The following is a 17,122-nucleotide window of genomic DNA, read 5'->3' as shown; positions in this document are numbered from 1 at the left end:
TCTGCTGTGCTGTGCCATTTGTGTGGCTACTGGTTAGTTGATCATTTTGCAGTAACACCTTGGGTGTGTAAGGTGAGGTCATTAAACGTGTAACTGTAGGAGGAAAAAAGGTTCAGAAACATTCTGTGTCTCCCCATTAGTATCTGACACCTTAAAAATATTGACACTTAGTTAAGTATGAAGCCATAAGCACCTCTATGCTTGTGTATTACCTGTGTAAACCACCTCTAAGGTTACGTGTCATTTTACTAGAAGAAAGGGCTCAGTAATACTACATAGCTCAAATGGCTTTATTCTGTAATTGTTGTTTGGAGCTGTCTTTGAGCATCAGTTGCCTAGAATGGTGGGTTTGATCCTATGTCTCTTGTTCCCTGGATGGACCCCAAATCTGCAAATGTCTTTGTTCACGTATTTTATTTAATGCAGAAACTGCTCACAGCGCTGAAGTTGTACTTGAATTACTTTTTGATTTATTTGGCTTTTTGTTTTGTTGGCAGATTTCATTGTGAATGAAAGACTGAAGTATCCAATGTAGTTTTCATTGTCTTGGTAATTTGATCTTAATTTGCTCAAATATCTTGTGTATGCAGTGAGGAGCTAGGAGAATTCATGGAGATGAAAGGTGCCAACAGCCCTGGGATCCTTGTACTGACCACAGGCCTCAGCAAACCTTTTATGCGTCTGGATAAATACCCCACGTTACTCAAAGAACTTGAAAGGCACATGGAGGTATATCTTATCAGCATTTATGTTCCAGCTTAATGATGATTTGACAACAATTATTTTAAAGGTACATGTCAAACATGATGGGACCCAAAATTACGTTTATTTGCTCTTCCATCAGCCTTCAAAAATATGGGCTCCAATGGTTTAAAACTCAGTAAAAATTCCTGTAAAAGCTAAATGTTTAAGGTAAAACTAGCCAGAGGAGCTAATTTTCACTCCTAGAACGGTTGCACAGGATCTTTTATTGACTTGACATTGAATGTGTCTCCTGCATACTGCTTGAGGCTACTCTGTCTTCTGCAAGGAGTGCTGCTTCTCAGGACCTCAGTGTGTCAAGCATGTCACCAAAACAGTCCCTTTGACTTCCACTGAAAACCATCCAAAAATGGTCTTTCCAATATAGGAAGATGTTTGAGGAGCTACTGTTTCCACCTTTGCATTCTGTAGGTTGGATTTTCTTTGGAGTGTGAAGGAGGGATAGAAATAGAAAGCACTTGGGTCTTTTTCTTGTCACACAATTTGGTTTGTCAGTCAGCAATGATGGAACATACTAGTCTGTAAGGAATCTAGTTTGACAAAGCTAACATGCCTAATAAAATTCTTTAAAATAAACACTTTCCGTTTAGGATTTCAAAATCTCTTGTCCACTAGGTCTTGTCAAACTTCCTTGGCTCTATTTCAGGCATAAGTAGGAATGTTATAAGTGGCTCTTGAATTTTACTATAAGCCACCAGTGCTTGATACAAGAATAAGAAGGCTCTGAAAAGAGAGCAGATAGATCTACAGCTTCTGTTTTACAGAATTGTTTCTTTGTTTTTAGTTAAGCCTCTACAAATTTTTTATAAATATTGCTAGAACTAAAGTTTTTATTGTATGTTTTCTCTGTTGCTTTTAGGATTATCATCCGGATCGTCCAGATATTCAAAAATCCATGACTGCCTTCAAAAATCTTTCTGTAAGAGTGATAAAGTATAAGTTATATATTATAAGTAGAATATTTTGTAATATCATCCCCCTCCTATTGCTTTAAAAAACTTAAGCTTTTTAGTATAAGCAATTTTTAAAAGCCTGGAAATTGATGCTGTTTTGGGCAGAGCAAAGGATGGTAATTTGCTGGGGAGTTATGGCAAATAGACTGTTGATGTAAGAGCCACATGAGCGTTCTGCACCTCTTGGTCTGTCCTCTCGCTTGTGCTTCATCTCCCTTTCTACTAGAGTTAGCATAACTGGTGTTGTGAAGAAGGGCTTCTTTGCAACACTTGAGTATATTTTCTGAGTTTTTTCTAAAGTGCGTTTCATCTAGGGAATGGTGTTGGAGCAAGGGGGGAGAGGATGAAGGGGAAAGTGCTAGTGAGGTTCCGAAGATACAAAACTTCTAGTAGTAATTGGAGCAGGAAGCCTAATTTGGACAGATGAGCTGTCTGATATTATCTGTAAAAAGCAAACCAACCAAACAAAAGAAACAGACAAAAAAAGCCCCCACACCGCAGCTACCACAAGCGTACACTTAATGTGCTCTCAGTTACAATAAACTTAATGTTTTGTGCTTCTTGTTAGGAATGTGTGCTGGTGGTAAGCTGACATCTATTTTTTTTATTTTTTAAAGCAGAAAATTTGGTGTTATCTGTTCAGAAGAGTTTTGGGGATCCCATTCTGTTGGGTACTTTACAAACAAGAGGAAACAATTCTTTTTGAGAAAAGTTCAAATGAATATGTGTATAGCTAATAGAGCAGGTTGGAGACGTTTAATAAAAATAGAAACACAGGCTTATACGCACTCATAGTTTGTACAATTCGCGTGGCTCTTTTTATCCAAGAAAGGTGCTTTGTTGTGTAGTCAAGTGTATTTGTGACAGCTGTGTTATTCTTTTCTGCTGAGCCCAGCCCTTTCTGGTTGGAAGTACAGACATCTAAAATGTAAAGGAAGAAGAAATTTGAGAAACAGAGCTATGACTATGAATTTGGGGTGGTAATTGAAGCCAGTGTATTGAAAGGGAAAGTAATAATGTTGAAGTTAGCAAAACTAGTTTTATAAGAAATATTGGTTATAGTCACCTAAATGAAAATGCTTCAGGTTAGATGCTGTCTTCTCTGTACTACAGTAAATGCAACTGTAGTGGTGTTTCTACCCTTAACCTGCTCCAAATTGATGGCATTGATGGAGGTGGTGTTTTTCCCTATGTTTGTTAGGCACAATGTCAAGAAGTGCGGAAACGGAAAGAACTTGAACTACAGATACTGACAGAAGCGATCCGTTGTTGGGAGGGAGAGGATATTAAAACACTTGGCAATGTGATTTACATGTCCCAGGTCATGATTCAGTGCGCTGGAAGTGAGGTAATGTCCTTTTCATATTTACTGTCCATCTTTCTTTCTGAGTATAATAAAATTAATTGTAATCATTATACAGCAGAAATAAACAAAATGCTTCAGAGAGATTAATCTGGACTAAAACCTTTCTCTGCTGATTCAAGGCTTTTATTACAAAGTATGAAATTTTCTTGAAGATGAATGGTCTCATCTGTAAAATTTACTGAAATGCAACCAAATATAGCTGTTATAAATGTCGTAAGATGATTTTGCAGGACTGTTTTCAAAGTGCATAGTTAAACAGGATTCTCCATATGCAGTTACGTTACAGGATCATTTTGCATAGCAGTTGTTATTGTGTGTTTTAAATAGCAAAAACTTAAGTTTCAGGTGTCCGAGGCACACTTTCTCCTTGCTTTATTGGGCATGTTTCTCAAGTAGAAATTTTGAAATACAAGATTGAGAACCAACTGGTTTTGGAAAAATAGATAAAGAACAGACATTAGAAAGTCAAAAGTGATACTTCAAACACAAAGAAAAGGTTGTCCGACCAGAAGTAATGTTAAAATAATCTTAAAAGCAAGTGCTATAGGAAGTGTTACACAGATTGGTGACATTTTTTTGCTCGAAGTTCTTCCCCTGGATAATCAATGAAGCTTTGAACTTGGTGGGGGCTTTTGAATTGCGACCTCATTCAGTCAGTTTCCTCCCTTAGAACAAAGATGTGCATAAATAAGAAGAAAGAGTAAAGTGTTTATGGAAATTAATATCTCAAAATTTGTCACCTGATATTTTTTTTCTCAGCTATTTTGTTAAGTGTTAAGTAAGGTCCGATAGAGCTGGTAGTGCATCTTCTGCTGTCATGTCTCTTCTTGTAGTCTTAAAACCAAAACACCACCCCATCCTCCATTCTCATCAGGAGCTAAAATGTCAAATGCAAGGGACTTTTAGAAGTTTTTGCCTAATATTACAACTTTTTGACTAGATACAGAACAGCATTTGTGTAAAAGCAATTGGTTTTAGTTTTGTCTTTTTAAAAATCATATCTATATTTGTGAAGGTTTACTGAAAAACAGATAAAAACATTAAAACTTGGTAAGGACTTGCATTGTTTTGCAAAGATGCTTGAAATTGAGATGATAGCTTTGTCAATGGATATATTTGTTTTGTCCTTAAAATTAAAACATTATACCTTAATGATTCTCTCTTTCATTGTTTGTCTATAGCAGTAGATTATGAGTAAACCTTATCTTTCTTCCATAAAAACACTCCCAAAACAAAAAACAAAGGGCAACTTCATAAGTGAAACCAGCAGTTAAAACCAGAACAAAGTAATGAGTGGTTTTGTTGCAAATATAAGCATTATTACTTTTATCTTCTTTTTCTTCTTTGGGGCATAATGTAACATCATACAAAAAACCTGATCTCTCCAGTTTGAGACACCACAGTCTTGACAGCACAGTCTGTAATGGCATCCATCTAAATTATATTAAGAAATATATACAATGTGTAATTTTGGTCTTGCTGAAATCAGCAAAACATTTGTTATCATATTAAATAAGGTCAGTATTTCACCCAGACTGCAACATTTCTGTTTTAAAATATTAGACTGTACTCTCCAGGAAGAAGTATAGGCCTGTACTACCAGCACTTCTCAAATAGAAAACCAAATAATTCTGGAGCCAAATATTTGTGGAGTAATTATGGAGTTGCAACATTGATGGTAGTTTTTAGCAATATAGAGCAGAAAAAGGGGGGAGGGGGTTTGTGATGTTGTATTTACTTTTTCATTTTCTTCTTTTGATAAGGAAAAGAATGAAAGGTATCTTCTTCTCTTCCCTAACATTTTGCTAATGTTGTCTGCCAGCCCGAGAATGAGTGGGTTTATCTATCAGGTAAAGTACTACGTGTGCATGTGTGAATATATGCGTTGGGGAGTGGCTTTTTTCTAAATTGTATTTCATAGAAAACTTGGAAGGATTGTTAGACTTCTGCATTTATAAAGAGAAAAGGTAATTTCTGCAATAAGAACTGGTCATCAGTTTTATAAAATTCTGGGCTAGAAGCCTGGGTATTATTTTTGTAGCTGTGACTGTCAGCAAGGTTTGTGGGTTTTTTTTTTTCCTAGCTCGTTAGTAGCAGCTAATGAGAGAAGGTATTGGTGGCTTTTTCAGATCCATGTAGGAAGACGATGCTGTTGTGAGGCAGGTTTGTTCCTGCCCTTCCAATGGCTGCTCCAGTCTTAGACAATTACACAGACTGCGTGTCTTCGTGAGCTTTCTACGTTTGAATCGGCAGAGCGCTTTTGAAATGAATCTTCCATTTTTCCTTGTTGACTGATACGTGTGTCACAGTGTAGAATTAGTCTCAGGGCTCTCAGGCTGGTCTCCCTCTGGATGAAGCTGAACTGGAAGGTGTGGTCCCAAAGTGCACCTGATCTGCTCCAACTACTGGCACAGATCAAGTACATGGACTGGCATTCAGTCCATGGCTCCAGCCTAGAGCTTAGCCCAGTGTAGCACCACCAGAAATACATAACAATGTGGCCTTCAGGTCCTTAGCACCCTGTGTTTCACTTCACAAATCCACTGCTTGCTGCTGGTAGACATGGTCTTTAGGCTCTCTAGCAAGTTTCCCAGCTTAATTCTTCTCGCCTGTTTCCCCACTACAGAAACAGCAGCTCTGCTGTAGTGCAGGAGGGTCAGTGCTGATCGGGTTGGCTCCCGTGTACCTCTACGACATGTTTTGCAGAAGCACCTGTGTTCTTGGTGTATAGTTTTAAAGAACCCTGAGAGGTGAAGTTAAACGCACAGTCGATGAGTTTCTGGAATCTTTATATATGTTCTTCAAGTATTGTTATGTGGTTTGCAGACATTACAGTGAAACACCAAAAGTTCTAAAAGGAGCCCTGAGATTTTACCTGCTGTAAGTACTTCTGTCAGTCAGGCTCTTGAGCAGTTTGTTCCTTTCTCCTGAGCAATGATTCATCTGCCATGAAGGAATGCTGAGGAGTAGTCGTTTGGGGTTCCTACATGATTGGCTACATCCAGTCACAAACTCTGTAACTTTTTAAAAAGCTAAATTCCAAAATTCGTGTTTGGATTCATATCTTACCTGCCATGGTAGGAGCAGGATTTGTCTGAGACTGTTGCATTAGGTGTTTGAAACGCACAGTCGGGTTTATCTTAGATTTGTGCTGCTCTTCAGAAATTTTGGGCAGTGCTTTATCCCAACATGGATGGAAAAAAGATATTGGAAAAGGCAGGGGAGCCCTGTATCTCAAGTGGCACATCCAGAATTCTGATGAAAGAAGATTCTTTTCTCCTGGTTACAAAGCCAACTGACTGGAAATGTAGTGTGTTAACAAAATGTAGTCTGTTAAAAAATGAATGTCAGGCTAAAATTTTGCTCTCCTATTGGACATCACTTGTATTTCTTCCTCCTAGCTCCCACCTTGTCCCCCAGACACACAGCATTATTCAGTAAATAAGTAATTTTCTGTGCATTTGTCTTCAGCTTCTGCTCAGTACAGCCACAGCCCTTTCATAGTGTTTTCTGTCCGTCCCTCTGGGATGCAAAACTCTTAATTTCCTCGTAACCTCTCACATGATTTTTCCCAACACAGAGAACTTCTCAGATATTAATGACTACATATTCATAGCCAGGCAAAATAATTTCATCACTGTTTGTGTCTGTCTGGATTGTTTAAAGTGAGCCACCTCATCTTCTGGGGTTCTTGTCTCAGAAGTGGGACGGATAGGGGCAGAAGATGCAGCAGCTCCCTCAGTCACTCCCAGGGAAACGATGCCACTGCTGGCAGCATCCCACACTACACCCTCCCTGTGTTCCTCAATATTACAGTTATCAGCAGCCTTCAGATGTTCTGGTTTATAGTGCTGGTATCTGCCACATGAGCTAACTTTGAGCAGTGGTAAACCAAAGCCACAAGGTGCACAAACCATACAAAATGGCTTCACAATTTTGTTGAAAGCAAGGGAATATAAATGATTCACGAGTTCAGTTCCATTTTCTCTGTGTTACGCTGACTTGGTACTTTTTCCTCTGCATGTGGCTGAGGTGATCTTTGTTTTCTGTCACCAGTCTTTTGCTTGGTCTATCCCCGTATTCCCTCTTCACCTCCTTCAGCAGTCCTTGCACCTCTCTTTCATTGCGGCTGTATGCTGTGTTCTTCACGAACCAGCAAACACAGAAAACCAGAAGAGAGAGTTTTAGGCTGCCTTGTAGTGCACGACACCACCATGTTTCCTTCAGCGGGGAAGCTGTTGCAAGAAAACTTGTCTTTTCTCTTTGGCATCTTGGGCTTGAGCATGCTCTGTGCATACAGAGTATCAACTTTCCAATATTTTTAGTTTCCAAGCTTCTAAGAAACCTTTGTCTATTCTGCGGTCATTACGAAAGGAAAAAAAAAGTTGTAGGGGTTTTTTTTCCCCCTCTCCATTGGAGCCAAAATTCCACACTACATAGTATTTGCGCTTTTGCCAGCGCATGCTGAATAGTGTTTCTGTGCAGGAGAACACGGGATCTGTCTTAAAGAACTTTATTATTAATGTTGCGTTTTTGGTAAACCCTTTCATCCTGACAATATTCAGTCTTATTTATTTTTCTGTGTTTCTAAAGGTTCAGAGAGTTAGCCTAAATTGACTTTTTTTTTCCAGCTTGACTGGGTTTTAAATGAAAGGTTATCTTGTTCAAAATTAATATGTTCTCCTGAAACTTTACAAATTCAAAAGTGGTTTTACCTCTTTTGTTTTCTTTCCCCAAATATTTCTGAGAGTCAATTTAGTAGCAGCGTTATTAGAGACATAAATCTTCAGTAAGTAACTGATGCGTACTTGTTTAGTGAAATCTTCTTTTCTAAATCTACTTGCACCACAAACCTTATTTTGAGAGCTAATCAAACAGTTTGCAAATAAATAAGCTTAAAGATGAGTCACTGTTGCTTCTAATCATGTAATATGGATGATCCTGAAGGTCTTGGTTCCAAGAACCTGCAGCAATGATTAGTGACCACTGTTACGTTTGTATGGATTTCATAGCCTGTGTAGTCACAGGTGTCATTTGCAAAAGTTTGGCATATTAAAATCTTCCATTACAAGGTGTTTGTTTAGATTTTTTTTTTTTTTTTAAAAGGCCTATCAGTATGCATGTGTGTTTGCCAACTGTGTATGTTTTTGTTCAGAGTTTTGAATTTATATATTCTTTACTTGGTAATATTTTTGTGTTTTGGATTTAACTTCAGTGTTACTGCTTTTTTTTTTTTTTAGGGAAAACTGCCAACAACAGGAATGACTATCACAAAGCTAGAAGACAGTGAAAACCATAAAAATGCATTTGAAATATCAGGTATTGACCATAAATATTTTTATGTTTACTACTTACTCCAGGATATGCCATTTTAAACATCAAATGCTCTATCTGAACAGATGGAAAAACTTTTTCATTGTGAGGGTGACCAAGCACTGGCTTGAAAGCTGCTTTTTACTGCTTGTCTTAGGCAGTTAACAAACAGTCCTTGTGTGGGATTCTCCCCCGTATTTCTGTTTTTTAATGAATGGAGACAGTATCCTTGGAGAAGGTCCTTTATAATGAAGCAGTTCCAAGTATGCTGCTCACTTGAAGAAGAGAAATTCTAGAGACTCTGGAAAGGCTTTAAGCAAGAGATTTCTTCTAGAAATTGTCCACCTCTTTCCTGAGACCTTTAGCGTATCTGCTAATGATGGTTGCAGTTGTGCTCACTTTGGGTAATTTCTGTCAAGTGATTTGTTTCAGCTTGTACCTGATTTCCATGGGGGATTTGAAGGACAGCGAGAGCAGGGTCCACACAGTGAAGCTTCATATCTTAATTCATTTCCTGGATCAATTCTGCCACCGAGCAATTTGCATTTAAATGAAGTTAATTTTTGACCATCTCAAGCAGCAGGCAGTGTCACACGTCAGTGCTATGAGGCAGAGGGAAAAAGCTGTTGATGGTGCATTTTTTTTCTGAGATTATAAAGCTGGCTTCAGATGAGGAATGTGATGGGTTAAAATGGAGTTAACTGCAGAAATTGAAGTCTTAAATCTTTAGTTAAGATTGCTTTCCAGAGTGACTTTTGTCTGAGCTTTAGTGTTAGATTCAGACCGACTTTATACCTTTTTTTTTCTGAGAGATTTTATAACTTCTTTTACATTGTAGCTTATAGACTCCAGAATGGCATTTTAGGCTATATGGTGGCTTTCCTGGACAACATGGAGAACCATAAGGCTGCTAGATCAGCCCATCTCTTACATCTATTTCTTATCATTAAAGGTTGTTTCGTTATTATATTAGAGGTGGGGAAAAAAGGTAGAGCTCCTGTGCTTGGCACAGGAACAAATACATGGAGGAAATGTCTATTGTAATCTGGAAATGTGAGATGCTGTTGGACTGAAAATACAGGTTACAATTTTTGCTCAATACCTAGGGGGATATAGTGGTTTAGGAAATGAATGTCTTTATGATCATGTCAGATTGACTAAGTTGTTTTTCCGTGGTTTCTTACATCTCCTGTTTTCTGTCACCTAGGAAATATGATTGAAAGGATACTAGTGTCTTGTAACAACCAACAAGATTTACATGAATGGGTGGATCACCTGCAGAAGCAAACCAAAGTCACAACTGTCGGGAATCCCACCATTAAACCTCACTCTGTGCCGTCTCACACAGTAAGGAATAGCTTCTGGATTGAAGCAAATAAGCAGCATATGCAGAATTAGGTTATCTGGCAAATATACCACTGTGTAAAGCATTTTTTAAGCCATTACTAACAAGAACTGAATGTTATGACTTCAGTTTAGTGGGTCAAAAGATGATTCTGATTTTTAGTTGTGTGAACAAAGAATAAAATGCTTACATGTTGTTGTAACAGTTTAACAGGGTAAAAAGAAAATTAATTATCATTACTTTTTCTATTTTGACCAAGTAACATGTCACCATCGTTTAAGTATCTTAGAACAGTAGGTTTTAAATGGTGATGTATTTGGCAGGCTGTGGAGAAACAATTGCCTTAAGTATCTTCCTTTGGGTTCTACATTTGAGTTGTTGGATGTGAATGGATCTAAATTTAGCTCTGTTCTTGGCTGTGAGAGAAGTGGGAGCAGGGCTGCTCATAGCTGTTCCTCCTTTAGTGTGTGCTTGTCTGTGGTAGACAATAAAAATTTCTTTAAGCTCCATTTTTCAAAATAATAATTTAGTGTCAAAATTTTCAAAGTCCAGCTGTAATAAACAGAAGCACTAGCTAGTGAGTGAGATTATTTCACCAATCCTTGATGATATTTTGTCTTTATTACGATAATAATTCCTGTCACCTTTGTGTCTTTTGACAGCTTCCTTCCCATCCAGTAACACCCTCCAGCAAGCATTCAGACAGCAAGCCAATACCACTGACTCCTGCGTACCATACTCTCCCTCATCCGTCGCACCATGGGACACCACACACCACAATAAACTGGGGACCTCTGGAACCTCCGAAAACCCCCAAGCCTTGGAGTCTGAGCTGCTTACGGCCTGCGCCTCCATTACGGCCTTCAGCAGCTCTTTGTTATAAAGAGGTGAGAGGCAGCAGCCAAGAAATGTGACTCTCTAGCAGGCCTGTAATGGGGAGCTTAACTTTCTTTTTTACACACCACCGTTTTACAGCTTTGTGCATGTTTTTATATAAAGATGATTTAACAGCCAGTGCTGAATCACTGGTAATAGACTAGTGTATGCTCGTTATTTCAAGCAGGGATTTAGTCTTGCAGCTCAGAAAGTACTGCCTCCCCCAAGTGCTTCCACTTATTTCCACTCTTTATCCAGTTAATAAATAAGATTTAAAAATTATTATTTTTTTTTTTTCAAACTAGCAATTCGTTTGTTATGTTGATCATCTAGGCTTATTGCAAAGTGTGTTATTTGCTAAGCACATTGCAAAGTATCTAGGGTAAGGGTGCTTCAAAGTGCTGTAGCAAATGATTCTAAGCAGCTGTGGTGGTATAATTGACTCTTGGTTTTAGTATTTACCACTGTTACTAGGTAACAATAGTATATTTTTAAAAAAAGAATGGTAACTGTCAAAAATATATAATGTTTTTGTACTCAAAAGAATCTGATGGCTAATGTTACTATTAGCAAAAAAAAAGCTTAGATTTTAAGCTGCCGCTGTAGTTTTTGATTAGCGTATGGTATTAAATGGGAATCTGTTTCAAGAGAAATAACATGGTTTTAAACATGTGTGGTGGTAGGTTAATTTGGTCCTGCCACTACATTTTGCGTGGTTTTGTAAATAGTAAGAAAATGTTAGATTTGCGTTGGAAGTCTGCTGGTGTGCAAGGAGGAGAATACTGAATGCTCTGTGGCTTGATGATATCTTCTGTTTCCGTATCTTCGTCATGCATGCCCATGATACTAATTTAGTGTGAAGCAACAAGGCCCAGAAAGAGTCATGCAGTTGTGCCTAAGAACATTTTATTCTGTATGCGTAAGGTATTGACAGAAAGGTTTTATTTCACATGTGTAAATTGCAGGTTCTTAGAAACTGTAGCCTAAAAACTGTGCCTCAGTGTGGCTTGGCTGTGGTTTTTTTGTGGTGGCTGTGTGTGGTGCCTTTTGTTTTCGTTTTCTTCTGTAAATCCCCTAGACAACAGGGAAAAAGTGATAGGTGATCTGCAATTGGAAGGTTAGTATTTAGGCTCAGTTGCTACAAAAGGTTCTTCTGTTCGGCCGTGCCACATTGTCATTTTGTAATTTAAGTTAAATGCCTTTCATGTTTTCATGTGTAGGGCACTAAATTCTCCAATGTTTAGCATACAATAATGTTCAAAACCTATCTTCATCTTCTTTGGTCAGTCCCGCTCATTCACCTTTTTACTTTCTTGTTCTGTATTTTTATAGAGGATGTCTTATATCCTTAAGGTAAGGGGTAGACCAGTATATTCCTTCTGTTCCTGTAACCTAGCATTGTTCCTGTAAATTAGCATGACCACGTTTTGAGCAGAAATGCTGTATTTGTTGCTGTATTTTCTTTTTTTTTTTTTTTGCTATAGAGCTTTGTAAGAACAGACCTAAACACTTACAAATTCTGGCTTTGAAGAGTATACCACCTGCCAAGCTTCCTTGTTAGGTCATTTTTTAACTGCTTCGAAGTACACAAGTGAAATGGGTTGTCCCTTCAAAAGTTAAGGAAAAAAAACCTGTGTTAATGTGTGCCTGCCTCTTCCCTTCGCTCTGGCTCCCAAACAGCCTGCATGCTTTTGCAGCAACTTTTCTGTGTATTTCTGTTAGTAGAACAGATAAAATATCTGACTTCGTGTATACTTGGAAGAAGGGTACAGAAGAAATCAACCAGTTCGGGCAAATCAGATGTGCCAACAAATATTAGTAAACTGAGTTTTGTTTTTTAGTTAGTAACTCCTGTATACATCTCAGAGGTTAAACTTTTGAAATATTGTAGAGAAGCTCTACTCTTTTTATTTTCCCCACACAGGATCTCAGTAAAAGCCCTAAAACCATGAAAAAGCTGCTTCCCAAACGCAAGCCAGAACGGAAGCCATCAGATGAAGAGTTTGCACTGAGAAAAAGTAAGAGAGACTTCACAAATGTCTGCATAATATAAAGGCTGGAATTAACATCAGTTTAAATTCTGTGAAAGTTAAATGTGTGGTGTAACCCAGTCATCTGGTTTCCTCTCCCCTGTCAGGAGGCATGGGGGAGGTATCTGCAGAGAATGGTTTTACTCATCTTGGGTGCTTATGTCATGATGGGATTAGTTGCTTTCTAGAGTCTTGCTGTTGGCTCCAGTGGGTGTTTGTTTCTGAAGTTCCTATGCTAGACAGGGAAGTGAAGTTGGCTGTAGAGCCATGTAAAGTTCAGTAAGGTAAATCTGTCTTTTAATACTGTAAAAAAACAAACAAACAAACAAACAAAAAAAATTGAAGAAAATATCCTATTTTTTCAGAATACTTAGTGGCTATGTTCTTAAATCAGTTCTGGTAGGAGCTTCAGCTGAGCTGGGCGTTGGAAAGCTGGGTAGTGCTGCTGCTTCTAAGACTAGTTGCTTCCATGGTCGCTCTTTCTAAGATCAAACAGTCTGCTGTAAATCTCCTAGAAATAAGGTTATTTGCTAGTGTCTGTGTCCAGATAAATTGCAGAGCTGTAGATTGCTCGAAGTCTGAAGAACAGCACTGAACTGAGATTGATTAATATATAAAAACCACAAGGGTCAAAATCTGGATATTGGGGTAATTTGGGGTGGGGGGAATATTAATGTTATCAAGCAAACTCAATATTCATTTAGTTGTCAGTGTCACACTAATTCTTCCTTATAACTTTGTGTAAATGAATAATCCACTTACTTGTATCGATAAAAGACAAGGTATTTAATATGAAGGCCAGATTATTTTACTGCAAATCTAGCTTTTCTGTTTCTGCCCTTTGCTCATGGGCTTTTTAAGATAGAGACTGTGCTTTGAGTGTTCAACACATCAAGTGTGTTGTCATGAGCATTGTCTCTCACTGGTTTATGTAGGGTTGGAGACAAAAAGCTTTTCCTCGGGACACTCTTAGTTTGTCTAAGGTAGAGATTCTTCTGAGTGTGATGTGAATTTCATATCGCAAAGGTTAAGGTAGTGAATAGAACAGTCCTGTGTTCATGGATGTGCAAGGAGATGTTTCAGTTCAAGATGTTTTGTCTCCTTACAGGAAGGTATATGTTCAGGAAAAATGGAACTACTGCAATACCGTATCATTTCAGATCTTGGACGATGGAGATTCAGTAGGTTGTAATGACAGCGGTAAAGCTGTCAACTTGCAGATTTAGAAATTGTTAAAGAACACATAGTGAGAAGAGGCGACTTCTTATTTTGGGAAGGAGAGGCTCCTATAGCTTGCAGATACATTGCTGTACTCCTCTTAAATTAACACCTTTCAGGATTTTGTATGTAGGAGAGAACTTTTAATAAATCGGATTTTTGGTGGCTGTAAGTCAAAGTGTGTTACTTAACAGAAATACTGATTCTTGGTATGCATCTCTTTATTTTGTTCCCCCTTGTGTCAGTAAGTAGAAGCTTTTGTTATGTGTTAGTGCTCCTTCAACCTTTTCCATCTTGTGGACCTGTAAAAGTTTTCCACTGGGGAACTTCTACTGAACTTAAAGCTTATTGATAAACAAGTTTGGGGTTTATTACTTGCCTTCTCTGGAATAGGGATTTATGGGCTATGTTTTGAGAACCTTTATGTCAAATTAGCATTATAACAGACAAACCAAAATAAGGAAGGTATTTCAACTGAGTGTTCTTATGATACTCATTTCAGAAGTTAAATATTTGTCTTGCTACTGTAATAATACAGTGCTGCATTCTAGCCACAACAAAATCCAATTATTTTTCCTGCCTCGAAAGAGAAATAACCTGTACTTTGGAGTACCTGAATCTCTTAAATTGTGGGGAAACTGTATTAGGTCAGGAGAATTTCTTCAACAGTGAGCTTGTCAGCTGATCCTGACAAATGTTTGGACAGTTGGCTTTATTCTCGTGATGATAAATCACAAAAACTAACAGGATGCATTGGCTGACAGAATACTACTACATTTTTATGTTGAAGGCAGCTCAGATTCATGCAGCAGCAGATCTCAGAGACTAGTTTTTTCTTCAAGGTTTACAGAGAGGAAAACAGGAAAAATGCTTTTAAAACAACAAATCGTGTTGCCCTACATATGGCCTCCTGGTTCTATCTAAATTAATGGTAGAGGTACCTGTAGAGTTCGTTTGACTGGAATTTTGCTCTGTTGCAAGTGAACAATTTGACAGCATTTCTACTGAACTACCCAAGGGGAAGATTTACTGTGGAGCTCTACGTTTAGGAAAATTTTGCCATATTAAGCTTGAATAGTTAGATTTTTTTCAGTAGTGCTGTTTCTACTATAAAATCTGAGAAGTTTAATTAGTCCACTTTTCACATATATACTTACATGGTAGTGACATCTTTCCCTACTGCACACTGGACTAAAATTGTACTGATGTATTTATTATTATGTTAATTCTGAGTTTAACTTTCAATACAGTGCTGTTAAAAGGTTTAAATCTGATACATATACAACATCTTAAAGTTTTGAAGATTTCTGTGAATTAATATTCAGTTCCTTGGTTTCTTTGATTAAATAATGAAACGTATATAATAACTAAAGTATATGGGTTTTTTAGGTTTAATGGCAGTTTGGTTTAGAACCAGAGTGATCACGCTTTAAAACATGTTCTTCGCAACTTCGGATGCTCAGAAAATGTCTTGAATGTTTGGGTAATTACTCTGACTTGGGTTTTTTTTTCCAAGCATTTCTAAATAGTATTTTGTCTTTTTAAACTTCTACTTTTGCTCATTGAAGATTTTTTTAAAATGGGATGATTAAGATAGTTTTTTGATTAGGCTGAACTTTGGTCTCCGTTGAAACGTAGTGATTTACAAAGGCTTTTCCATGTTAAGAAACATGATGTTTAAAATTCTGTTTTTTCCCATTGATTCTAGGTACAGCTGCTTTAGAAGAAGATGCTCAAATTCTTAAAGTCATTGAAGCATATTGCACAAGTGCCAAAACGCGTCAAACACTAAATTCAAGTAAGTTAGAAAATACCGATACGGCTAACTAAAACACAAATTAGATAGTTTGCAAAAAAAGAGAGGTTCTCAGGCCTTTGCAAGTAGCAAGCTGGACCAGGAAGAAGTAATAACTTGCTTCTGGCTTAATATCAGTGCTGAGTGTTTAAGAATTGGACACCAAGGTCCCTGGTTAGACACAGTAATTCTTTCAGTATTTAAACAAAACCAAAACCAACCAACCAAACACGACCAAAAAAAAAAAGCCCAAAACAACAACAATAATAAAAACAAGCAAGCAAACAACAACAAACAACAAAAAACCAAAACAAATAAAAACCCAAACAAAACCAAACAAACAAAAAACCAAAACAAAACCAAAACAAAACCAAAAAACCCCCACCAAAACAACAGTAACTACTTGTCATGGTTTAAAATTGCACAAAACCTTCACTGATAAAGGAGAGGTGACTGAACTGAATATGACAGTTGATCACTCTGCTTTTTGATAAAGTTCAAGAAGCTGGTAAGTAGCGAGGATGAATGAAGAACAAGTCTTAATTTTGGAGGAGCTTATATGTCTTGTTCTGTTCAACAAAGATTTCTGCTATGAAGAAGTAACCTAGACCTATAAAAACTTCTTTTATTGCCACTAGTTGTTTTTAGTATTAATTACAAATTTTCATCCTATTTCATAATTTCAGGAGAAATTGTTCTCAGATCTATGTGTTGTTTAAAGCCATTTTTAGCTTCTCAGATCAATACCTAGCTTATTGCAAACCTGTAACGTGCCTCTGGGGTCCTACTTCATTTAATCCAAATCAAGGTTGCCATGTGGAGTTCCCTTTGTCTTGTAAGTAAAACATTGCGCAAAGCAGGGGAGTCCACCAGCATGTGTTCCATTTACACGAGGAAGGAGAAAATGCTGTTGCGTTTGTTCCACTTTGCACAGTTTTGCACTGTTCTGGGATCCTTGGAACACAGTAAAATTAATGATCCTGATGTACTTGTCTGGTTTTGCTGTTGCCAGGAACTAGGAGAGTGGACATTATAACTTACTCCTTGTTCACTAAAGCTGTTTAAATTTGCAGCATTAATCACTGTTACTACTACCCACAGTGCCTGTGCCTGTTTTGCTTCCAAGCAAAAGCAATTCAATGCTGACAGTTGAGAAGCCTCAAAATGCAGTTGTGAACTTAGTTTATCGATTTTTCTAATACGTCTTTACTTACTATTATCACCTTGGAAAAAATCCAACTACTTCGTGGTTGTATGTACTTCAAAATGGGAATATAGCCCTTGTATTAGACTGTAGAAACAGCAAAAACTTCATTTTATTTTTTGTCCTGATGAACTGTAGGTCTCCAAGGTGATAATATTATCAACTTCATAAATTAGCCACTATTACATATATTTTAATTAATATTAATCTATTTTATAGCCCTACAGTTGCAACAGTAGTGTATTTAATTGGATAAAAGG

At 37.5% G+C, this 17,122-nt stretch overlaps 1 protein-coding gene across 5 annotated transcripts in view; it reads left to right on the top strand.

Moving 5' to 3' along the window:
• ARHGEF7 (Rho guanine nucleotide exchange factor 7) overlaps positions 1–17,122 on the top strand; it is a 146,622-nt gene that overhangs the window by 94,285 nt on the left and 35,215 nt on the right. For all 5 annotated transcript variants that reach the window (XM_065626876.1, XM_065626879.1, XM_065626874.1 and 2 more), the window contains exons 10-18: positions 591–729; positions 1,622–1,681; positions 2,917–3,063; positions 4,845–4,931; positions 8,322–8,400; positions 9,602–9,741; positions 10,402–10,626; positions 12,540–12,633; positions 15,572–15,661. In XM_065626876.1, coding sequence (XP_065482948.1) covers positions 591–729; positions 1,622–1,681; positions 2,917–3,063; positions 4,845–4,931; positions 8,322–8,400; positions 9,602–9,741; positions 10,402–10,626; positions 12,540–12,633; positions 15,572–15,661 — 1,061 coding nt within the window. The remainder of the gene's footprint in view (positions 1–590; positions 730–1,621; positions 1,682–2,916; positions 3,064–4,844; positions 4,932–8,321; positions 8,401–9,601; positions 9,742–10,401; positions 10,627–12,539; positions 12,634–15,571; positions 15,662–17,122) is intronic.

This window comes from Caloenas nicobarica, chromosome 1 (assembly GCF_036013445.1).
Source record: "Caloenas nicobarica isolate bCalNic1 chromosome 1, bCalNic1.hap1, whole genome shotgun sequence".
NCBI classification, from domain to species: Eukaryota; Metazoa; Chordata; class Aves; order Columbiformes; family Columbidae; genus Caloenas; species Caloenas nicobarica.
Note: the sequence above shows the minus strand (reverse complement) of the source record. Positions and strands in the feature narration are given on the sequence as shown.